Source organism: Orussus abietinus, unplaced genomic scaffold (assembly GCF_000612105.2).
Source record: "Orussus abietinus isolate OABI.00-Male unplaced genomic scaffold, Oabi_2.0 scaffold1, whole genome shotgun sequence".
Classification (NCBI taxonomy): Eukaryota; Metazoa; Arthropoda; class Insecta; order Hymenoptera; family Orussidae; genus Orussus; species Orussus abietinus.
The window spans coordinates 3,873,419-3,891,369 of record NW_019396017.1 but is presented as its reverse complement, the minus strand read 5'-3'; the positions used below and the strand labels follow the sequence as shown (position 1 = coordinate 3,891,369).

At 46.6% G+C, this 17,951-nt stretch overlaps 1 protein-coding gene across 3 annotated transcripts in view; it reads right to left on the bottom strand.

Moving 5' to 3' along the window:
- LOC105698134 (potassium voltage-gated channel protein Shal) overlaps positions 1–17,951 on the bottom strand; it is a 76,041-nt gene that overhangs the window by 10,180 nt on the left and 47,910 nt on the right. The window contains exons 4-5 of one of the 3 annotated variants that reach the window (XM_012422124.1): positions 13,120–13,272; positions 907–990 (exon numbers count right to left, since the gene is read on the bottom strand). In XM_012422124.1, the coding sequence (XP_012277547.1) occupies positions 907–990; positions 13,120–13,272 (237 nt within the window). Of the gene's footprint in view, positions 1–906; positions 991–2,968; positions 4,586–13,119; positions 13,273–17,951 lie in introns of those variants that run through there. The other 2 variants (XM_012422123.2, XM_012422122.1) reach the window with 2 other exon arrangements.

The window sequence follows — 17,951 nt, the reverse complement described above, 5'->3', positions numbered from 1 at the left end:
AACACGCAGTTCCCACTCGTGCACGGGCCTATGGATGGTGATAACACCTATTTTATAATTGCAGGACTTTGAAACTACGCGTGAAAATATATACAATTTCTAAAATTATAAGCAAGATTGGGACTGGTCATTTTAGAAGGTATAACATGTATAACGGTTTACGAGTGTTTCTTAAATTGATTTTGTAGAATTTCAACTTTGGGTGCAAACTCGCGAAGAGGTCTGCATAACACCATAGAGCTTGGAACATTGGAGGCGCAATGTACTGAAACTTAAAAATTCACCGTTAAAAATCGATGAAAATATTTTTTTCATCACAGCTGGCTCGACCGGTCGAATTTTGTCAAGGGTTAAAAGAAGTACTTGGTGCCCTTAATTTAATCGGATCTTTGGAAAAGTCTGTGCATCGGTACCGAGAGCGTCGCCAGTCTTCTTTTTTTTTTTTTTCCCAAGGAATTTATATTTATTGTTACCTCTGCAAGGTATTTATTTCGAGCAAGTAGGATATACGCCTCCACTGGTACAGCCCATGGTGTACGGAACTCCCCGATCGGAAGAAAACTGTAGAGAGGTGCCATGAATAACATTTACAGTGAAACAGAGAAATCGAAGGATGCAGCCGCCATAATAACGGATTCATGCTCGGGGCCTTTATCATGCGAGCGAACCCCGTCCGGTCGGAATCCTCCCCCAGGAGGTCGAAGTACCGAGAAACGCCTCGACTCGCACCTAAGTGTACAAACGATAGCCATGAAAAAGAACGGCGCAACGGCGCAAAGCCGAACAAAGCCAGGCGAGCGGTCAGCGCTTGCTCATTCGCCATAAGGTCGGCACATAGTTAAAGCGGACCACCTTCCCGGTCGGTCATGTCGTTCCCACTGTTACCGATTATCCGGGCTCCTTTACCTTTTTCCTTACTTGTATACGGTCGCCGTATACGAGCACCACTCTGTCCTTATTCTCGTGCGAGGTCAGCTGGTAGGACAAGCTCTGCGCGCCGATTCCCCGTTATAGGATCATCGAACGCGTGCCATTTCGTTCGAGGAGAAGGTATCGAGGCGATTTCGATGGCACGTTCCGTTCGCGCGGGCGGTTCGTTTAAAAATTCCAGGTGAGCGGTCGCGTTTAGCGCCGCCGCCATGTCAGGGCCCAACGGCGCCGTATTTCCGAGTTCCCGGGAGGCCAGGGATCGTTTCGAGAGTTTCGCAGGCGAGAGACGGCGATCGAGGTCCAAAATCCAAGTCCAAGTTCCGTCGTGGGTTAGGATTCGGCGGAGACGCGCGTCGAAGGGCCCATCGAGGTTAGGATGGAGTCCGGCGCAGCGACGAGTCCCAGGTGAAGACGGCGCCATCGTCGTCGAAGGGCGTCGAGTATGGCGGATGGCACGGAAATAGGGAAATAGAAGAATTGATTGACTGATTGATCGATCGATCGATCGATCGAGGCCGTGGGTCCGGGGCCGTCGCCCCTTCTCTCAGGCGCTCTACCTCCCCAGGCAGCTCGTGATCGCGTTTTCTCGCTCGTTTATTTCGACATTTTTTTTATTTTTTATTTTTTTTTCTATCGACCACTCTTTTCGAACTTTCTCCCGTTTTCATGTTCGTTTTCGTATCGCTCTCGTTCTCGTTAGGCCGCATTTTCCCAGCCTGAGGTCGTCTTCGCTTCGCCCCACGGCGTGCTTACGCGCTTAACTTATGCTCGTCAGGCGTGCTCTCGTTGGTTTTTGTTTGGTTTTTTTTTTTTATATATATATACATATTTTCGAGTTCTTTAGTCGTGTTTTTATTATCGTTAATTTGTTCGGTTAGATCGTTTCGACCGCGGGAGGCGCAGTTTATGCCGGTAGCGATCGATAGGTGGCTCAAAACGAGGCCTCGACGAGGTAGGTGCCATCCATGGCCACCCCCGTCTGACCACCCGGACCCGACACTTCGAGCCTCGTCGCCGGGATGTACTGACTGTACGCCTGCTGAAATCCACACCACAAGCACACACTACATTGTTGCACGCCCTCCTCACCTAACCTAACCGTTTGAGCTTTTCAACCGAACCTACGGTGACTTTTAGTCCGTCCCGAACGCTGCCGTCACGCCACGTTCGCTCTTTTCGTGATTCTTGTCTTTGACCGATTCAAACGCGAGACCATAAGAGTAGGTGCAATGTCTTATCATCGTTCCACAATTTCAGCACGAAAGTAGTTCATGTCTGCAGCCAATGGAGGACTTTCGTTCCGTTAGAGCGTACATCTCTATTGGCTGGGTTCCAAAACTCTACCTCGGTGTGAAGAGCGTCGTTCTTTATTTCATACTCTCGTGAAATCAGAAAATATTTTCTATCCCCTTTCACGATATTTCGGAGTGAATTGTTTAAATATTTTACCCTATCCGTGCCGGTGGAAGAACTTCTCGGAGAATTTTTTTCCGCGCGGGTGTCATTGCATCTAGATGTAAACTTCGTTAATCCTTAGATTTCTTTTTTTTTTTAACGCAATGCCAAGCAGCGTAAGAGAGGAAAAATTTCATGAACGGCAAAAAATTTGCTCCGATTAGTCAGAATTTTGGATGTAGATGTTAGTATGCGAAGAAAGAAATTAATTAGAGCGTCCGTTGATTAATATAATAAAAACGCTTACTTCGTAAACGTATAATAATAATAATGTCGAGCTACTTTCTTGACTTGGATTTACATATTTTTACATGGATCGTCCTATACGTCACTTTGGACCGCTTATGTGCAACATGTGTACATGCTGTGCGATATAATCCTCGCGTTGCATATGTGGCGCCATGTGCAACATATTATCACGTCATGTGTAACATTACCACACCGTTAACATTATCATACCGAATTAGCGTGCGACGTGGCGTGACTAGAAGCTAGCGTCCAAGTTAGAGCCAATCGCTCTCAAATTCGACACTACCCACGTCATAGGCTTGACAAACGAGAAGCAACTATTCCTAGCCTCATCTTTATCGAAAATGCTTCCCAGAAAGATTTTGTTAAGATGGCCGACCTTAGAAAACGAAAATAAGCTGGACGTCGTCCCGCTTCGAACCACCGGGAAATCAGGGGCTTATCTTTATCCTGACATTTGGTCGAACAACCCAAGCCACGTGACCTCCTAACCTATTTCGTCGTCCGTAATTAACAGAATCATATCCTTCGATCTCTAAATATACGGGAGACCTTTTAGGAGATTTAAAAGGAACTGCGCCCCGGTCGGTTGCCGAGAAAATTTCGATCCCGAAAATGTAGCCAAGGGGAAGCTAACCCCGGTTGTAAAACGTATGTTTATGCCGCATTATTGAAATCCATTCTACCCTTTATTAGATTTTCTCATCTTCGTCCAATTAAACTGTTCTTTCAAGTACCGGGAATTCTGACCGAATTGAGTTAAGAGGGTTAAAGAAAGAAATTTATGTCATTTCGCGATATGTTCGTGCCACCATGTTGGATTTTCACCGACGCGATTTAAGGAGCATGCGCGCGAAAATTCAAGATGGCGAGTGGAGCGATGTTGCTCCAGAGAGTGTTGCGGCAGGCGACATATTGGATTTCCGTACGCGCTGGTGATTGCTCGCTTCCATTAGGGCCAATGTTGATAAGATTTTCCATATTAAGCTAACGTAATCTAGCAAATCTGTCCCCCAGGCTCGAGGATATGAAATTACGAGCGACGCGTCGAGACGGCTATATCGCGGAGCGACCACCATTGACGACAATCAATCAATCCTTGTCTAACCGGACAGACATTTCCTGATTTCATACGAAATCGTCGTAAATTCAGCCAATTGCGTTAGGGGTCTGTTACGAAACGCGAGTTACATCCCAATTACAAAAACAATTAAAAATTTAATTGTCCGACTTATTTTTTTTTTTAGATATTCATTCGCTGTCGGATTAGCCGTATCGAGCGCGCGTCATTCTTTTAAACGCATCGATATTGTCATCAGGACCGTAAGAAAAAAATCGAATTTTCTCAGGAAAGCTCCCTATTTTTTTTTGTCCAAACGCAAATTCGGCATAACCGCTTATTACGCTGCAAATCTACTACGTGTTAACGGGAACACCTCACAGCAAAACAACCGCAAATATAACACTTAGGAAAAACATTGCGAGTGCACGTGGGAGGGAGTGTGGCATAATCTCGCAGTGTAGATCGAAAGGGGTAAGTTGGCAGTCGGTTGTCAAGAGAAGTTAAACAGCAAGGGGCTTTGACGGGGAGGGCGCTGGAGGGTGAGACAAACGGTAAACGGTTAATGGCGTCTGTACAGGGGGACAAAGGGGAGGAATATATCTACTTACAGGGTGCCGATGATTTACAGGGTGCGTACGTACACGTATACAATATACATGTCCTATGTACACACATGGGCACCCTCGGGATCCGAGGGTGGCTCGGTTAATATCGTCAAGCTTGAAAGCTCCTCGTCGGGGGCAACATTAACGGAGGGGGCAGCTCTTTACAGGTGCACGAAAGGGTTAACGTAGCTTTTTAAGGGGGCCCCACACTTAAGATTCATTTTTCTCTTGCCTGGGTGATCTGAAGTGGATGGCCCACTACAGGTTCCAGCTGTTCCTTCCTCTATGCATTATTCATAAAATGAAGTGCCGTTAGATTATAAGGTCCTCCCTGGTTCCTCGGGATGGATGAGGGGAGGTTAGGTTAATCCGGGCTTAACTCAGTGCCGATTGAGTTGACTTCTTTGGTTAATATCCCAACCCCGGACGAGGCAAGAGGAGGATTTTAATCCAACGTCGCCACCCTGGGTCGGGGATCGCGTTAACGTTATTTTGCGAACCTTGAGAAGTAACTTCTGACTTTAAGATTTTTATCCGGCCATTTTTGTAGGTTTTGCGAGTCTTCTCTTTGCTAACGCTAAAAGCTCTCGAGTCGTGCCTCGCTCGGAGCTTTTCCAAGATGAAAGTTTTCCTTCGGTCTCCCGGAACACGAAGGGAATCAAACTTCTTGCCCGGGAGCCAATCGAAATTCCCATTCTCTTCCGATGCTCGGATCCACGAACTTTATTACAAAGTCGCGTCAATATCCCACGAGATATTTAAATTTCCACGAAAAGGTAATATCTTCCGGTATTCTAGTTATCGAGGAAATTTAATATGCGAGGGTCTCCCTTTAGTTCAATGTGAAATGTAATGACATATGACCGTATGTCGGGTGGTCATATCGGCGAAGGCTCGAGAGTTTCGCTACTTTGGTTTAAAAGCGCAATTTCGTTGAACCTACCAACTAAATCTGTTCAATAACTCGATATATTGGATATTGGATTATTGAAGTAAATATTAATTGTTTCGGACTGTCGCGAGAGAAAAAAAAAATAAGAAAAGTGTATTCGGGACTGTACTCCGTGTAACAGAATCTGTAACAGAAAGTATTTCCCGGCGGGGCATAAAATGTCGAAAGTGTAAAAGTTCTAAACTACAATGTTACTTTGACGGCAGTTGTGGAAGCTCGAACTTCTTGTCAGGGGGCATAAAATAAGAAGAAAAGCGGAAACTTCGTAAGAGAGCTGCCCGAAGTTCCCGGAAGTGTAGCTGCCTGTTCACACATAGCCTCGAATCGTTCAAGCTGTCACTCCGATTTTAATATCCAACGTGTACGTTAAAATGTCCCGATTTTTATTTACCTTCGCAAAATTCGTGAGAATATTATTTGCGAGTCTTTCGCGCGGATGGATTTTAATTCACTACAAATTTCGCGTTTATTTCAATTTCATTTTAGCCAGATTCGAGGAGAATCGGGTAGAGTACCTGTGCAGAGAAGTTTTTATGGCTATGCCGTTTCGCTTCAATTATATTTTATTATTTTGAGAACGCTTCCAGCTGTTCTGTCGGAATATGCAAATAAGGGAAACTCTAACTTCTTATCGGATGCTTCAAAGTATAGGCACGTTCGGACGTACTCGCAGGTTATTGCAGTGGGTACTGATTCGCACGTGCTACGTATATAGCGCCATAAACTGGACCATTTTGCGAACCATACAGGCGCGGCTTGTGTTTCAACTCGAAACTCCTCCTTTACCCAAAATCTACGATTCGTGTATTCGCCCGAACGTAAATTTTCCCCAGGTGACATTTCTCTGAAAAAAAAATGGAAAAACCTGGAAAAAAAATTCATGAATTTCCGCACACAATCATCTCCTCGGTCGAATTAAAAGTAATTTTCCTTCCACGATTAGATCCAACGGTTGTGGGAACTTGAACTTTTACGAATAAAACTTTAGTACTATTGCGGCGGAAACTATCGGCTGAGAGAAATTTCCGGTAAGAGCGTCGGCGGTAATTTTAGCACGCTGTTAATATCATTCGGTTTTAATTATCCGGCAGGGTGTAAGTTTTAAGATCGAGGCTTTCGAATCAATTTCTTAACAGTGGCATTTTAAACGACTTTAGTAATTTCAACTTTGTTTACTCGTGTCCTCCGTTCCTGCTGACGCGCAATTCCTAGTTCGCGCAATAGTGGTTCTAATGCATTTTAATGACCATTTATGGCCGACTTAAGCCCTTTTCCGTGTCCAATCGATATTAACCGAGGTCTCCTGGAATTGTCTCTGAGCGTATTCCTTTCGGGGACACCCAATGTCGACTGCTTAAACACGGCTGTACATTTGCCACTATAAATACCTATGCAAAGACTGTAGACATGTTCAGAAGGTCGAGTTTCGCGTTCAAGGAAGAACGGTGCCAATTGTACGATTTCAATCCTCCAAACCATTTATAATTAAGGATATTAGAATCTCAGACTCTGCTCAGATTTCTCTCATAATTCGCGGATATTGGACCTTTACGACACGACTCGTCGAACGACCAGCACGAGCGAAGAGAATAATTAATTTATAAAAAAATTGGCAGATGCGAGCACGAGACAAAGGATCTCAATCGTATTCTCTAAATTCATTCGGAATAACGTGCAATAACGATAGCGCGTCTGCGCAGTGGTTTTACGCTTATATACGAAAATTTCAGTACGACAAAGTAGCATATTCGTTGAGAAGAAGCGGAAGAAGAAGACGAAATATTTCGAAAACACCGCTTGTCGATAGCAAAAATAGAAAAAAAAAAAAAAGAGAAGTGAACATTCGTAGAAATCTTAGGCCAACGGAGCAGGAATTGCAAAATGCATAGGATAGCTTGAAACGGTACGCGTCAAGATGCAATAAAGTCTTATCTGCAAATGCACGATTTCTTGGGTTAAATAATGCATCGATGCGACCTTTTATTTTTGCTATCGAGATCAGTGGTATTCTCAGATCGAAGAACGGTGCTCTACGAAATAGAGCGAGCGGTTGGAGCAAATGTGCGGCTTTAGCGACGATTGAGGACTCACGCTGTTATCTGGTGCGTCGAAAAATGAGCCATTTTTCAAGGGCTAAGGCGTGCACCAAAACATCGAAAGATATGGTCAAAAAGCGACATATCACTGCGAAGTTAAGTATCATAGAAATTTCACAGACAATTCTCGTCTCTATGTACGAGACACCGTGGTACCTCGTACTTCACGCTGGGGAGCCTTCGTGTGAGTTTTGACCATACATGGTGAAAAATTCGACATTTTCGTCATTTTAAAGCTCGAGATCAAACCTACGGTCTAAATGTAAAATCAAGGTAAAATTTTAGAAAATTATGTACGCGGCCTGTTTCCAACATTGCATTTGGCCAAAATTGGCCAATTTTCTCGGACCTTCGTTACTTTAATTCGAGCTTTGGTCAAGTACTCAGGTCGTGGAGTATTTAGAGATGCACGAGTATATACAAACAGGTACGAGTGTGCAGAGTGTCAACCCAGTCAATTCAACGGAATGATATCGAGGGACTTAAGCTGATATTAATAACTCGATGACGTTTAACCACGTATGGCCAAAAAAAATTTTTTTTTTTAAGACGAAAGCTGAATACAGATTTGTAATATGTGCAGGTACTTATAGATGCGCACATTTAAGTAGTATCAATGTCAGTCGTTTCGGTGACCCCATAACAGTACTGAGAAAGTCAAACCGACGGTGTGCGTACTTCTGTACGCGTTTTTTTATTTTTTTGGCATTTTGCGAAGAAAAACTAGCCGTAAAATTGAACACGTGCAGTTATATACAGATGCGCACATTGTCGTATACTTATAGACATACCAGTGGATCGCTACTCCATTGAGAATATTTACGCGCACAGCCTTCGAGTGCTCGTAATGACCGTACAAATAGTCAGTGGCTTTTCAAAGGATAAAAGCTCACATTTAAATAGAATATGATTGTACAGTCCGAGATATATATATCGTACAGTCTCATGGAATAAAACAACAATGCGGCATACCTTACAACCTTCGCTTTCAATTGTGCAATTTGACCGTACCAATTCGTCGAGTTCCTCGGAAATGAGAGCTGATCGTAAGGTCAATATGTCCGTCTATATACATATGTGCACATGCTCTTGTATAGTATAATTTGTCATACCGACAAATTACGGATAATGGCCATACATGGCATTTTTAACGACAAGAGCTGACTACGAAATCATCCTTATTCGTGTATATACAACTGTGCACCTGTTTCTGCATATAGCCACAGTCATATCGGCACCTATGTAACATAGAATAATTAACTATTGGCTGATTCAATTCTTGACCATACTTTTGACACACGCCTTCTCCCACTGGAGTGAAAGTTCCTTAACACTATTGATTATCCCCCAATCAAGAAGGAGTATTTCTGGCACTCTGTCCTCTTAGATAATGATAGAAATAATTCGACGGTGATAACCCCCGCGGTAAAAATCAGAGGTCCGCACTCTCGCGACATACTTTAGTTTTGACCTCATGCCGGAAGTGTACAGACCTAAGACCGACTAATATTTAAGACGTCACTCCGTGCCGTCGAGTGTCTTATACCTTAGTAACTTTTAATTAGCCAAATTCAATGTAATATCCGTTCATTCGTTCTCTTTCTCTCGAATCATTTTTGCCCTTAATCTAAGACCGTTTCCTTAAATCCGACGCGAGTCCGTGATAAGGCTAAAAACCTTGCTTGTCCGATACGACTAGAATCTAACGATAAATAGACCACCTCGTTTAGAATCTCCGTTGTCTTTTTTCTCTTCCTGTATTTACATCGATTCCACTTTTCATATCTTATTTCTCTCTGCACCGCCCCCTCTGACAGCCTGGACGTGAAAATCCCTTGATAACGTTTATTCCGATAATCACTCACGAACAATATCTGCTTAATCGTTAAATAAAATATTTACTTCCTGCTGCTAAATACGTTCCATATTTACAGAAACTGTCTGCTAACTTAACGAATCGTTCCATTCAATTTCCAGTCGATTAAGATTCAGTGTTATTTCAGTTAGGCTCGTTTCATGCACTGCTATTATTTAGTGCCTCGAATTCAAATTGTACTAATGAATAGTAGGCTTACTTTACAGTCGCGTATATGACTAAATTTCATATACTATACGAAATTTAATTATTTACATACCTATTCCTAGTAACGCGATCGCAAACTTTGACACCTATGTAATGTTATCAGGGATTTAAACGAAGGCAGTCTAACTGTTACTTCCTATGTTTTTTTTTTTTTGGAGGATATTCGCCAAAATATAATCGACGACGGGAAGGTATTGGAATGTTTATAGAATTTTTCTACTAAGGGTGCCTTAATGAGCGACCGGTGACGGCACACGTTCTCGGGCACGAGTAATATCAGAGTTATTGTGCAAATGATATCATTTTAGTACCTTGTTGTCATTCAAGAAATATTTAATAACGCTGTCGCGTGATTTTCTTCCGAACGGCCGAAAACTTGAGGAACGAGCGATTAGGTCCATTTTTAAGGATTGAGCAATTAATTCCAATTGAACTCTCCCTGCGAAAAAGTGTGTACTAAATTGCTAACACGCAAACAGGGAATATGTTTGCGCGGATGTGCGCGTACTGTTTTTTATTGTTAATCTCCATTCGTCTGTAGAAGCGAGGAAGGTTGGGAAAAATTCAAGAGGCGTCAAATGTGACATCCAGAATGCCGCATTCCGAAGACGGACGACAGAGGCGAGGCGATTTCAACGAGAGTAATAGCCTTGTTACTTCCAAGGCGTAGATGCAGCTGCAGCTGCGACTCCGGGGGCCGAGAGGCTGAGGAAACTTTCGCGAATGACGCCCTGCATTCTGCAATATCTCGCTCGTGGGACCTTGCGAGGAACAGATGACGCAGCTGCAGAGATTGCAGTTGCGAGCCGACTGAGTTCTTACTTACCGGATCGGGGAAATAACTCGAGACGTCGATATCGAAGCACCGACGAGCACCGTCGGATTACTAAATTAATATCTTCGGGTCCCTATTAGAGGGTGCAACTGCAAGGATGCGAAGGTGCAACGCGCGCTCGAGGAGCATTATCCTGCATCGATTTATTAGCCTCGTCGTAGGAGTGAATCGCGAATATCACGGGAAGATAATTTTTCACTCCCGCGAGCCCTTCGTAGAAACAATTTCGAAAGGGAAACGTGGTGGGGAAAAAATGGCGACTGGAAAAGGTGATATCGCCGGCAGAATGGACTTTCAATGTGAACTCTTCCGTCCCCAATCTGTCAGGTCAGTCCGGCCATTTATCAAGGCTGACTTTCGAAACGTTAACGTCAACCTGAGTGCGCTATTCCGCGGTCCCGAAAGGGATGATTTACGGATCGATGGCTGGCCAAATGTTTCCACTGGCCCGTCACAGGGGGGCGACCTTTCTCGGAGTCATTTTAGCCAGACGATACGCGAATTGGCTCGTTCGCGCCGACGGAGGCCTTCCAGGAGGGACTCCGTCAGAATGAGCTGTCCACTTTTCCTTGGGACGGTCATACTTTGGCAAATTCTCGAAATGACCGCGTCCGCGGTCCCGAATATCGGAATCAGCTGTTCGCGACGACGGCGCCATCTTGAACGGCGCCACCCGAGTAGTTATGTCACGTTTAATACTCTCACATTCGTATGACTTCTGGTGCACCTTCGCCCCTTAGTAAACCAATGTAGACAGATTTCTAATGTAAGCCATAATCTCCTTTCGATATTCCTCAAGTCTTCGGTCGCCCACCGACACCTTACAACGTAGTCAGATTTTACCGCCTCGACTAATTCGGATAATTCGCATAATTGCGTCTAATGAATTAAAAAATTGATTAACGGTTAGACTGGAAGTACGTTGGAAGTGGGTCCTCATTGTAGGCCTTAAACGACTTTTGGGGTTCGGTTGATATTTGTCGTCCTATCTAGCGCGATACCGACACCGGTGTAGGACGCGAAGTTCGCGTAGAGATGCGAAGACTTTTTATCGGACCTCCGCGAGAGGATACACCGACTATCCTAATTTAATCTAACGTTAGCTCCGATCGCGGCAAGTCGAGAGCTTCGAATTAGAATGACTCGCATCAGTTCAGTCGCCGTAAGGGTCCTCGATCGATGGACCCGCGACAGTCGATTATCTTATCATCGCGACCGTTCTGCCCTTTCTCTCCAACCCGTCTAATCTGCCGCGCAAACTCGCCCTAAGTTAAACGTCCAATTTAAGCAGGGCCAACGGAGTCGCTGCATGATTCCACGAGCCATAACGTATTTACGAGCAGGACCTCGGGAGTGTTCTCTGATAAATTGAAGCGCGGTAGAACCTCGTAAAAGGAGCGTCACCGGAGTTAATACGAAGGACAATTTCGAGTACGCTCTATCTCTCAAGTTATGGGCCGACTTATCAAAGTGATCCACAGCGACGAGATCACTAAAATTTCCCGCTAAAAATTATCCAGAATCTCTCTCCCTCCAGTGACGCATCACCCTCAAGAATTCTGCAATTTATATTCTCGGAAAGATTGAAAATCGGACAACACGGAAGTGAATTGGAGCAAAGTGCTCGGGAGAAAAAGATTAAAGCCCCGGACTTCGGTTGAGCGAAATTTTTCCCAAAACCGACAACGTTTTTGCAATCCGTCATCGCCGTGAATGGTCGACGTCGCGAAAGTTGAAACGAATTCGGAGTTAAATGACGTAAGCCGGTGCTCTGAGAAGAACCGCCTCTGGCCACGATGAAAGAAGTGGCTGGGAGCTGGTTTAAATAAGTTTAACTAGGATTTCTGGTACTCTCATGCCGTGACCCCATTCGCAAGGGACGTCGCGAAGACTTTGCGAAGACGTCGCTAAGGCAAGGGGCCGGTTCCAGCGAGCGCCGCCAGAGGCGTCGCGGCGCTCCGGGGGCGCCGCGTCGACTCGGGCAGTCGATATCCGGGAAAGGACGTAACGGCGGAGCGAGGGATCATCAGGGGCAGGGAGACCTTTCGGGGTTTACCTCGACGGAAGATGCCCAGATGAGTAAATGGGCACCCTTCCTCCCGGATAACTTTGCGATCGATTTCAGGTACTTCGTTTGTCACGGCGCCATTCGGGGAGAAGAAAAAAAAAATCCCGTTCGCATGCAAAAGGGGAGTTCCCACGGCATTTCGATTCGCTCGGCACTCTTGGCCTTAGTCCATATATATCCAGACCTCGCACTGGACCTCCCACTTCCAAACTTTCCATAAGCGGAATGGCATTAACCACGTGGGCGAGTTGTCGGCTCGACATTGGTTTACCTCTTCCACTGAAAGGCGAAGTCCACGCATATAGGGTCTAAAATCTGATTGGGCCCTTTTTACACGTAGGCATTCTAGTTCGTGCCGACGGCTCCGTGAAATTTGAGTTTACCCCTTAAATTTCAATGCGAGGTCTGGATATCCGTGGTCTAAGCTCCTTTGGCCCGCTCGACAGATTTGCCATATGACCGTGCGCCCGCAAAATGGCACCTCGACGCGATCCCAGCGATCCGGCGTCCCTCGGGCCACCTAACCTCAAATCGTAGCCTCGATGGGGCTCACACCCGGGTCTCGTTGTAAGGGCTGCCGGATATGCCGAGAGCCTGCCGGCGACGCTCGGCGTCGCCGGGCACGTTGAACGCGACGTTCGGCACTATCGTGGGATCGACCGTGGACTGGGATTGGTGGTATCGAGATTGGCCCGGGGCCTGAGACTGGTGCGAGTGGGAAGAGGACGAGGGTGGACCTTCGCTGATGGAGGTCGTCGATGCCAGAATACGTCGACCCCGTACCTGGTATCGCTGGGGGTAACACCGGCCGCAACAGGAGTGCAGCAGACCACCCCTCGAGGCGGTGCTGTGGGCCGGCGACGTCAACGGCGACGGCGACCCGGGCCTCTTCGGAGCTCCGTTGTAGGGCACCTCCATCTCCACGAACTCTCGGTCCTGAACATGTCACCAGACAAAGGACCATCAGTCGGGCATCGATGATAATAAATATTAAACGTTAACGCGGGAAATATGATACTTGAAAGATCGCGAAATCTCCAAAGATTTATTCTCCGGTTAGGCCATCAGCAGTTTCCGACACTTTTATGAATAACTCTCGAGACGGTCCCGCTAAGAGTAAAGGGCGTCCATCTTTTCTTCGGAACTTTCCCGGAGATAAGAAGCGGGTCAACTTTGCATAAATGAAAATATTGCCCGCGAGCAATTCATCCGAACTCTTAGAGGCACCTTATCGGAAGCTGGCGAGAAATTAGAACGTCCCGAGACGACGATCGATTTCCCAGGTTTCCTCGCTTTTTCCTCGTGTCTCCTCGACCCGGGAGAGACGGTGAAGCCACCCATGATTCCAGCTGATAGGAGACGCTTCGTAAATAAATGTCGATTCCGTCCGGCGCTTGTTTCGAGTCCACCTTTTAAAATCCTTGACACCGCGTCATCCTGGGCACGGGACGTCTCCGGGAGTTATCTTTGCGAATCGAGTCAATGTCAAGGCAGTTCCCGAAGTAACCGCGAAATTCGCCGATGCGACGCGATCGGCGGATCGCGGTTAGCGGTCCGACACGAGTTTCCATTTCAGCGGCGATATTAACCGGAAGTCCCGACGACAAGAACGATCTCGGCTTAATGGAGCCGGTGGTTCGCTCGTAAATCCTCCGCCATCGTCCATCTCGTAAATAACACCCCCCGCGTCTCATCCCTGTCCCCGGTAACGCGGTGGTCAATGGCGAACCTGCGTACGAGGGTTGTCATCGACGTATCGGTGCGAGCCCTGCGAGGCATCAAACATTTTTCTCGGCTCCGGTGCTGATGGTAAAGGGTTGAAAGCCACTTCGGTGCCCGCCGGATAAATCGACGTCGACGTGTCACGGTATTGTCTGCCCGCGACCGATGCGACGGCCTCCCGGGGACCCCTTTCCGGTGGAACCCGACATATCCGGATTCTGATTTTCCTCCCGTTCGCGATATATCCCACCAGGAAGTCGGGAAACAGGGAAACGAAAGTGAGCTCGATGTCCCGGAGGAGTCGGCTCGTATCGGAATTTGATTGATGCATCGCGAGGCAATCTCGAAACCGCCCAACTTTCCGTTGGAGCGGCCTTACGTGGGGTAGATAATACCAGTCGAGATATATATGCCTCATCGTTTAGGTGGCGGATGTACTTAGATCGGCGCTCGCTGCCAAAAAGTGACCCTCCACGTTGCATCTTTGATGGGAACCCCGACTCACGTGAGTAGGCACAGGGGGAGGATGCACGCTTTTCCGATGGAAGGAGTTATGCCCTTCGTCTCGGGCGCGACAAATATATTCAGATCGGCTCCCCCTTGGGAGTGCTCCTTCCCTCCGCATAAATATACCGACTTCTCCCTCCTCTCCACATACATCATAGCGAGGGCTACTTTTCGCCGAGAAAGAGGAACTTGTGCGCGTGACAACTTGTAAAAAGAAAGTATCGAGTGGTACATTTGGTCATTTCAATATTTTTATACGCACGACGCCCGATTACCTCGCGGCCGTATTTTCTTGCCCGGTTACGACGTGGACACAAAAGTTCTACCGAATTTAATCCGTAAAATTTTCTCTAAAGTCTGATAAAAATCTTACGAGGAATTTCGGGAAAATATATCGGGCCTATGTGTTTTCGAAGCGGTTGCACCCGAGGAGCATTATTGGAGGGTGGTGCAGGGTACTTTATATGCAGCGCATGCAAGATCAGGATGCACCTGGGAATGGCGTTTCGCACATAGTTTTCAATATCGATAGTCACGTCACTGGTCGTTTTAACGGGGAACCTATTTGGACGGGCAGTTTCGGGAATACTGGGTTAATTGCATCCAGCCGAGGATTTTTAATTCCCCTCCAGGAATAATTTCGCGACTGTCTCGTAAAACTGGCGCCGGTATTAACCGATGCACCATATACCCCACGTAGCGCCGAAGAAGACGTCCATGTTCTACATGGTTTATACGCGCTATAAGGGACGTCATGGAGCATCGAACAAGAGCAGGGTGCTTGTCGTTTAAGAGCATCCGTTCCAGGGCGATAACTCGATTTCGATCTGTACCGCCAGCTGGAACCAGTTGAATCGTAATCCGATTGACTCTCCCAGCAGGCCTGCCTCGGATCTGACGGAAAGCCGTATCGGACCACCAGGCAGATTTTCGAAACGGCACGAACGAAGAGTCCTAAGGGTGGACGGAAAGGGTCATCAAGTTCTGGATGAAAAAATTCCCTGGGGCTGTTTATGCATTCGATGCCCGAAGAGTTCTCCCGGGGATTGTCGTAAAATTTCTAAGGACGCATGTTTTATGCATCCCGTGTAACCGCGATGACTGCGTTTTCCCATTTTTCCGGAAGAACCGCGACCGTTTCCATTAAATAACGTCATTTACGTGCTCCGAAATTGCGAGACGTTCACCGTGGTAAACGGATCGCGGTACGTGTGGTGTCATCAGAAGGGAAGAATTACAACCGCAAGGAAACGCAAACCCGTGAAAATGACCAACGCAAATCCCACCGTTGCGCCTGTAAAAATTGGAGTCGTCGACGCAACCAATCGGCGAGGTACTTCCGAAAGAATAACCATAACTCCGCAAAACTGCCGTCCCCTACATTTACACGTGATCGGTATTACCGTAACCGCAGTTACGACACCGGTGACATTTCATTTCTCCGACCTACATCCCCGAGCTACGTCTCGCAGATGCAGTGCGCACGCACAATGCAATTTTTATCATATTCCTTCGCGCAGCTGCGCCCGCCGAGAAGGGAATAAACCGGGGGTGGGTTTACATCGGAGCCGCGAAAGTAACCCAATAATTCGCCAACTTGACGCGGAGTGATGTTTCCGACATCCTGGGGCAGAGCTGACGTCACGCAGCGCGGTGGGATCAATTTCGGGAGGCGATTGCAGCACCAAAAAGTTGACAGCCAATATCGGGACCCGCGGCTGCGAAGACGGCTCGAGGTCTGCCGGCTTTCGAAGCTTTCTTCCGTGAAAATGGCCTTCCATAATATATGAGATGGAAAATCGAGTCGACCCGTGGGCCAGTTATTATTAGAATCGCACCGGGTTTGCGCCGAGGGTGGCTATAATTAGCGCGAGAATGACGTCCTGGTATCAAGCCGGATATTCGATCGACCATGAACACAACGGAGCCGACACAGGGCAGCTTCCCCTCGCGGATGCTGACGACCTGGAGATCGATGCAGAGGGCAAGAAAAGCCCCGGAGATTAACTGCATCCTCCTGATATGGCTAGATCGGCTCGTTCCATCGTGCCAAAGCGATAGACCATTAATTAAATGCTATTAAGTGCGGGAATTAAAATTTTAATATGTTTGTACGATACATTCGGAAGTATAGGGTTTTAGGGTTTTATTATACATTTTTGTCCACCTTCATCGGTTGACCCTGAAATATTAATCTGGTATTGGGAGGAAAGTTAATCGGTTTAGAGGGCCGTTTGGGATACCGAAGTTAATTTTCCAACGACACGGCGCACTTCCCTTAAGGAGTATTTTGGTACGTAGAAAATCTCGGGGAAAGTAGGGAAAAGTTGAAAGGAGGAGGAAGAAGAAGGACTTCCGTCCCTGTAGGCGCTTCGAGGGAACTTTTCGGAGCTTGCACGTTGCCGGATGGCTTGGAGAGATTTCGAGAAAAGTAAACAGGGGCGGAATGGATTCCAGGGCAAGGGGAGATACTCCCCTGAAACTCAAGAAGGGATGAATTCTGCATCGATATTCATGACGGATCGACTCGGATCCGACTTGGCCAAGTTGCCGTGACAAATGGGGAAAAAGCCCCACCGAAGTCCACTTCGGACCGTGGAAGAAAAGATGAGTTTGAACGACGAATTCCAGGGACGAGTCATTGACCCCGCATTTTGGAAATGGGAGCAGTTTCCAATGATGCGCCATTTTACTAGAGCACCCTAAAAGAAATTACTCCACGGCGTGCCCTGCAATGAATGTTCATGAAACTAATGTCGGAACAAATGGAGTACACGAGTACACGAGTCGATTGTTGGCACCGCGACCGTGATTGGCAAGCTTCGAGAGGAAGAAGATTAGTTTCGGAAAGCATGACACGTGCCAATAACTGAAAATTAAGACCGAAAGGGCTTGGCACTCTACCCCGAGAAATGGGATAGAAAGAGTAAGGCATGTACCAGTAACTGAAAACTTCGTCTTTTCAGGGTGCCAAACCATGCTCGGTTCCTCGTGTATACACCTATCCGAGTCATTGCTCTGTAATTTAATGTACTTAACTGTAGCGAGACAACCAAACAACATTCGTGTAAAAAGGAGACAAAAGACGTTTTCGCACGGTGTACGACGATATCAAGGATAGTACAAGGCAAAATATGTCAACGTAGGTGTGAATGCGACCTCTCTTCGGAGAGAAGTTCTCAACTGCATCCCATCGAAGCGCCAAGATCAGATCGAAGATTCAATCGGCTTTTTGGAATAATGGTTCTCCTTTGGGTAACCACTTAACCTGATTTCTTAACAAATTCCGAGCTTTTCCGTAATTCCTCGCTCTTCTGTCTCGTTATTCTTTGAACCACGCGACCTATTCTCTGGCCTGAAGTGCGAATCTCTTTTAAAATCGGAGC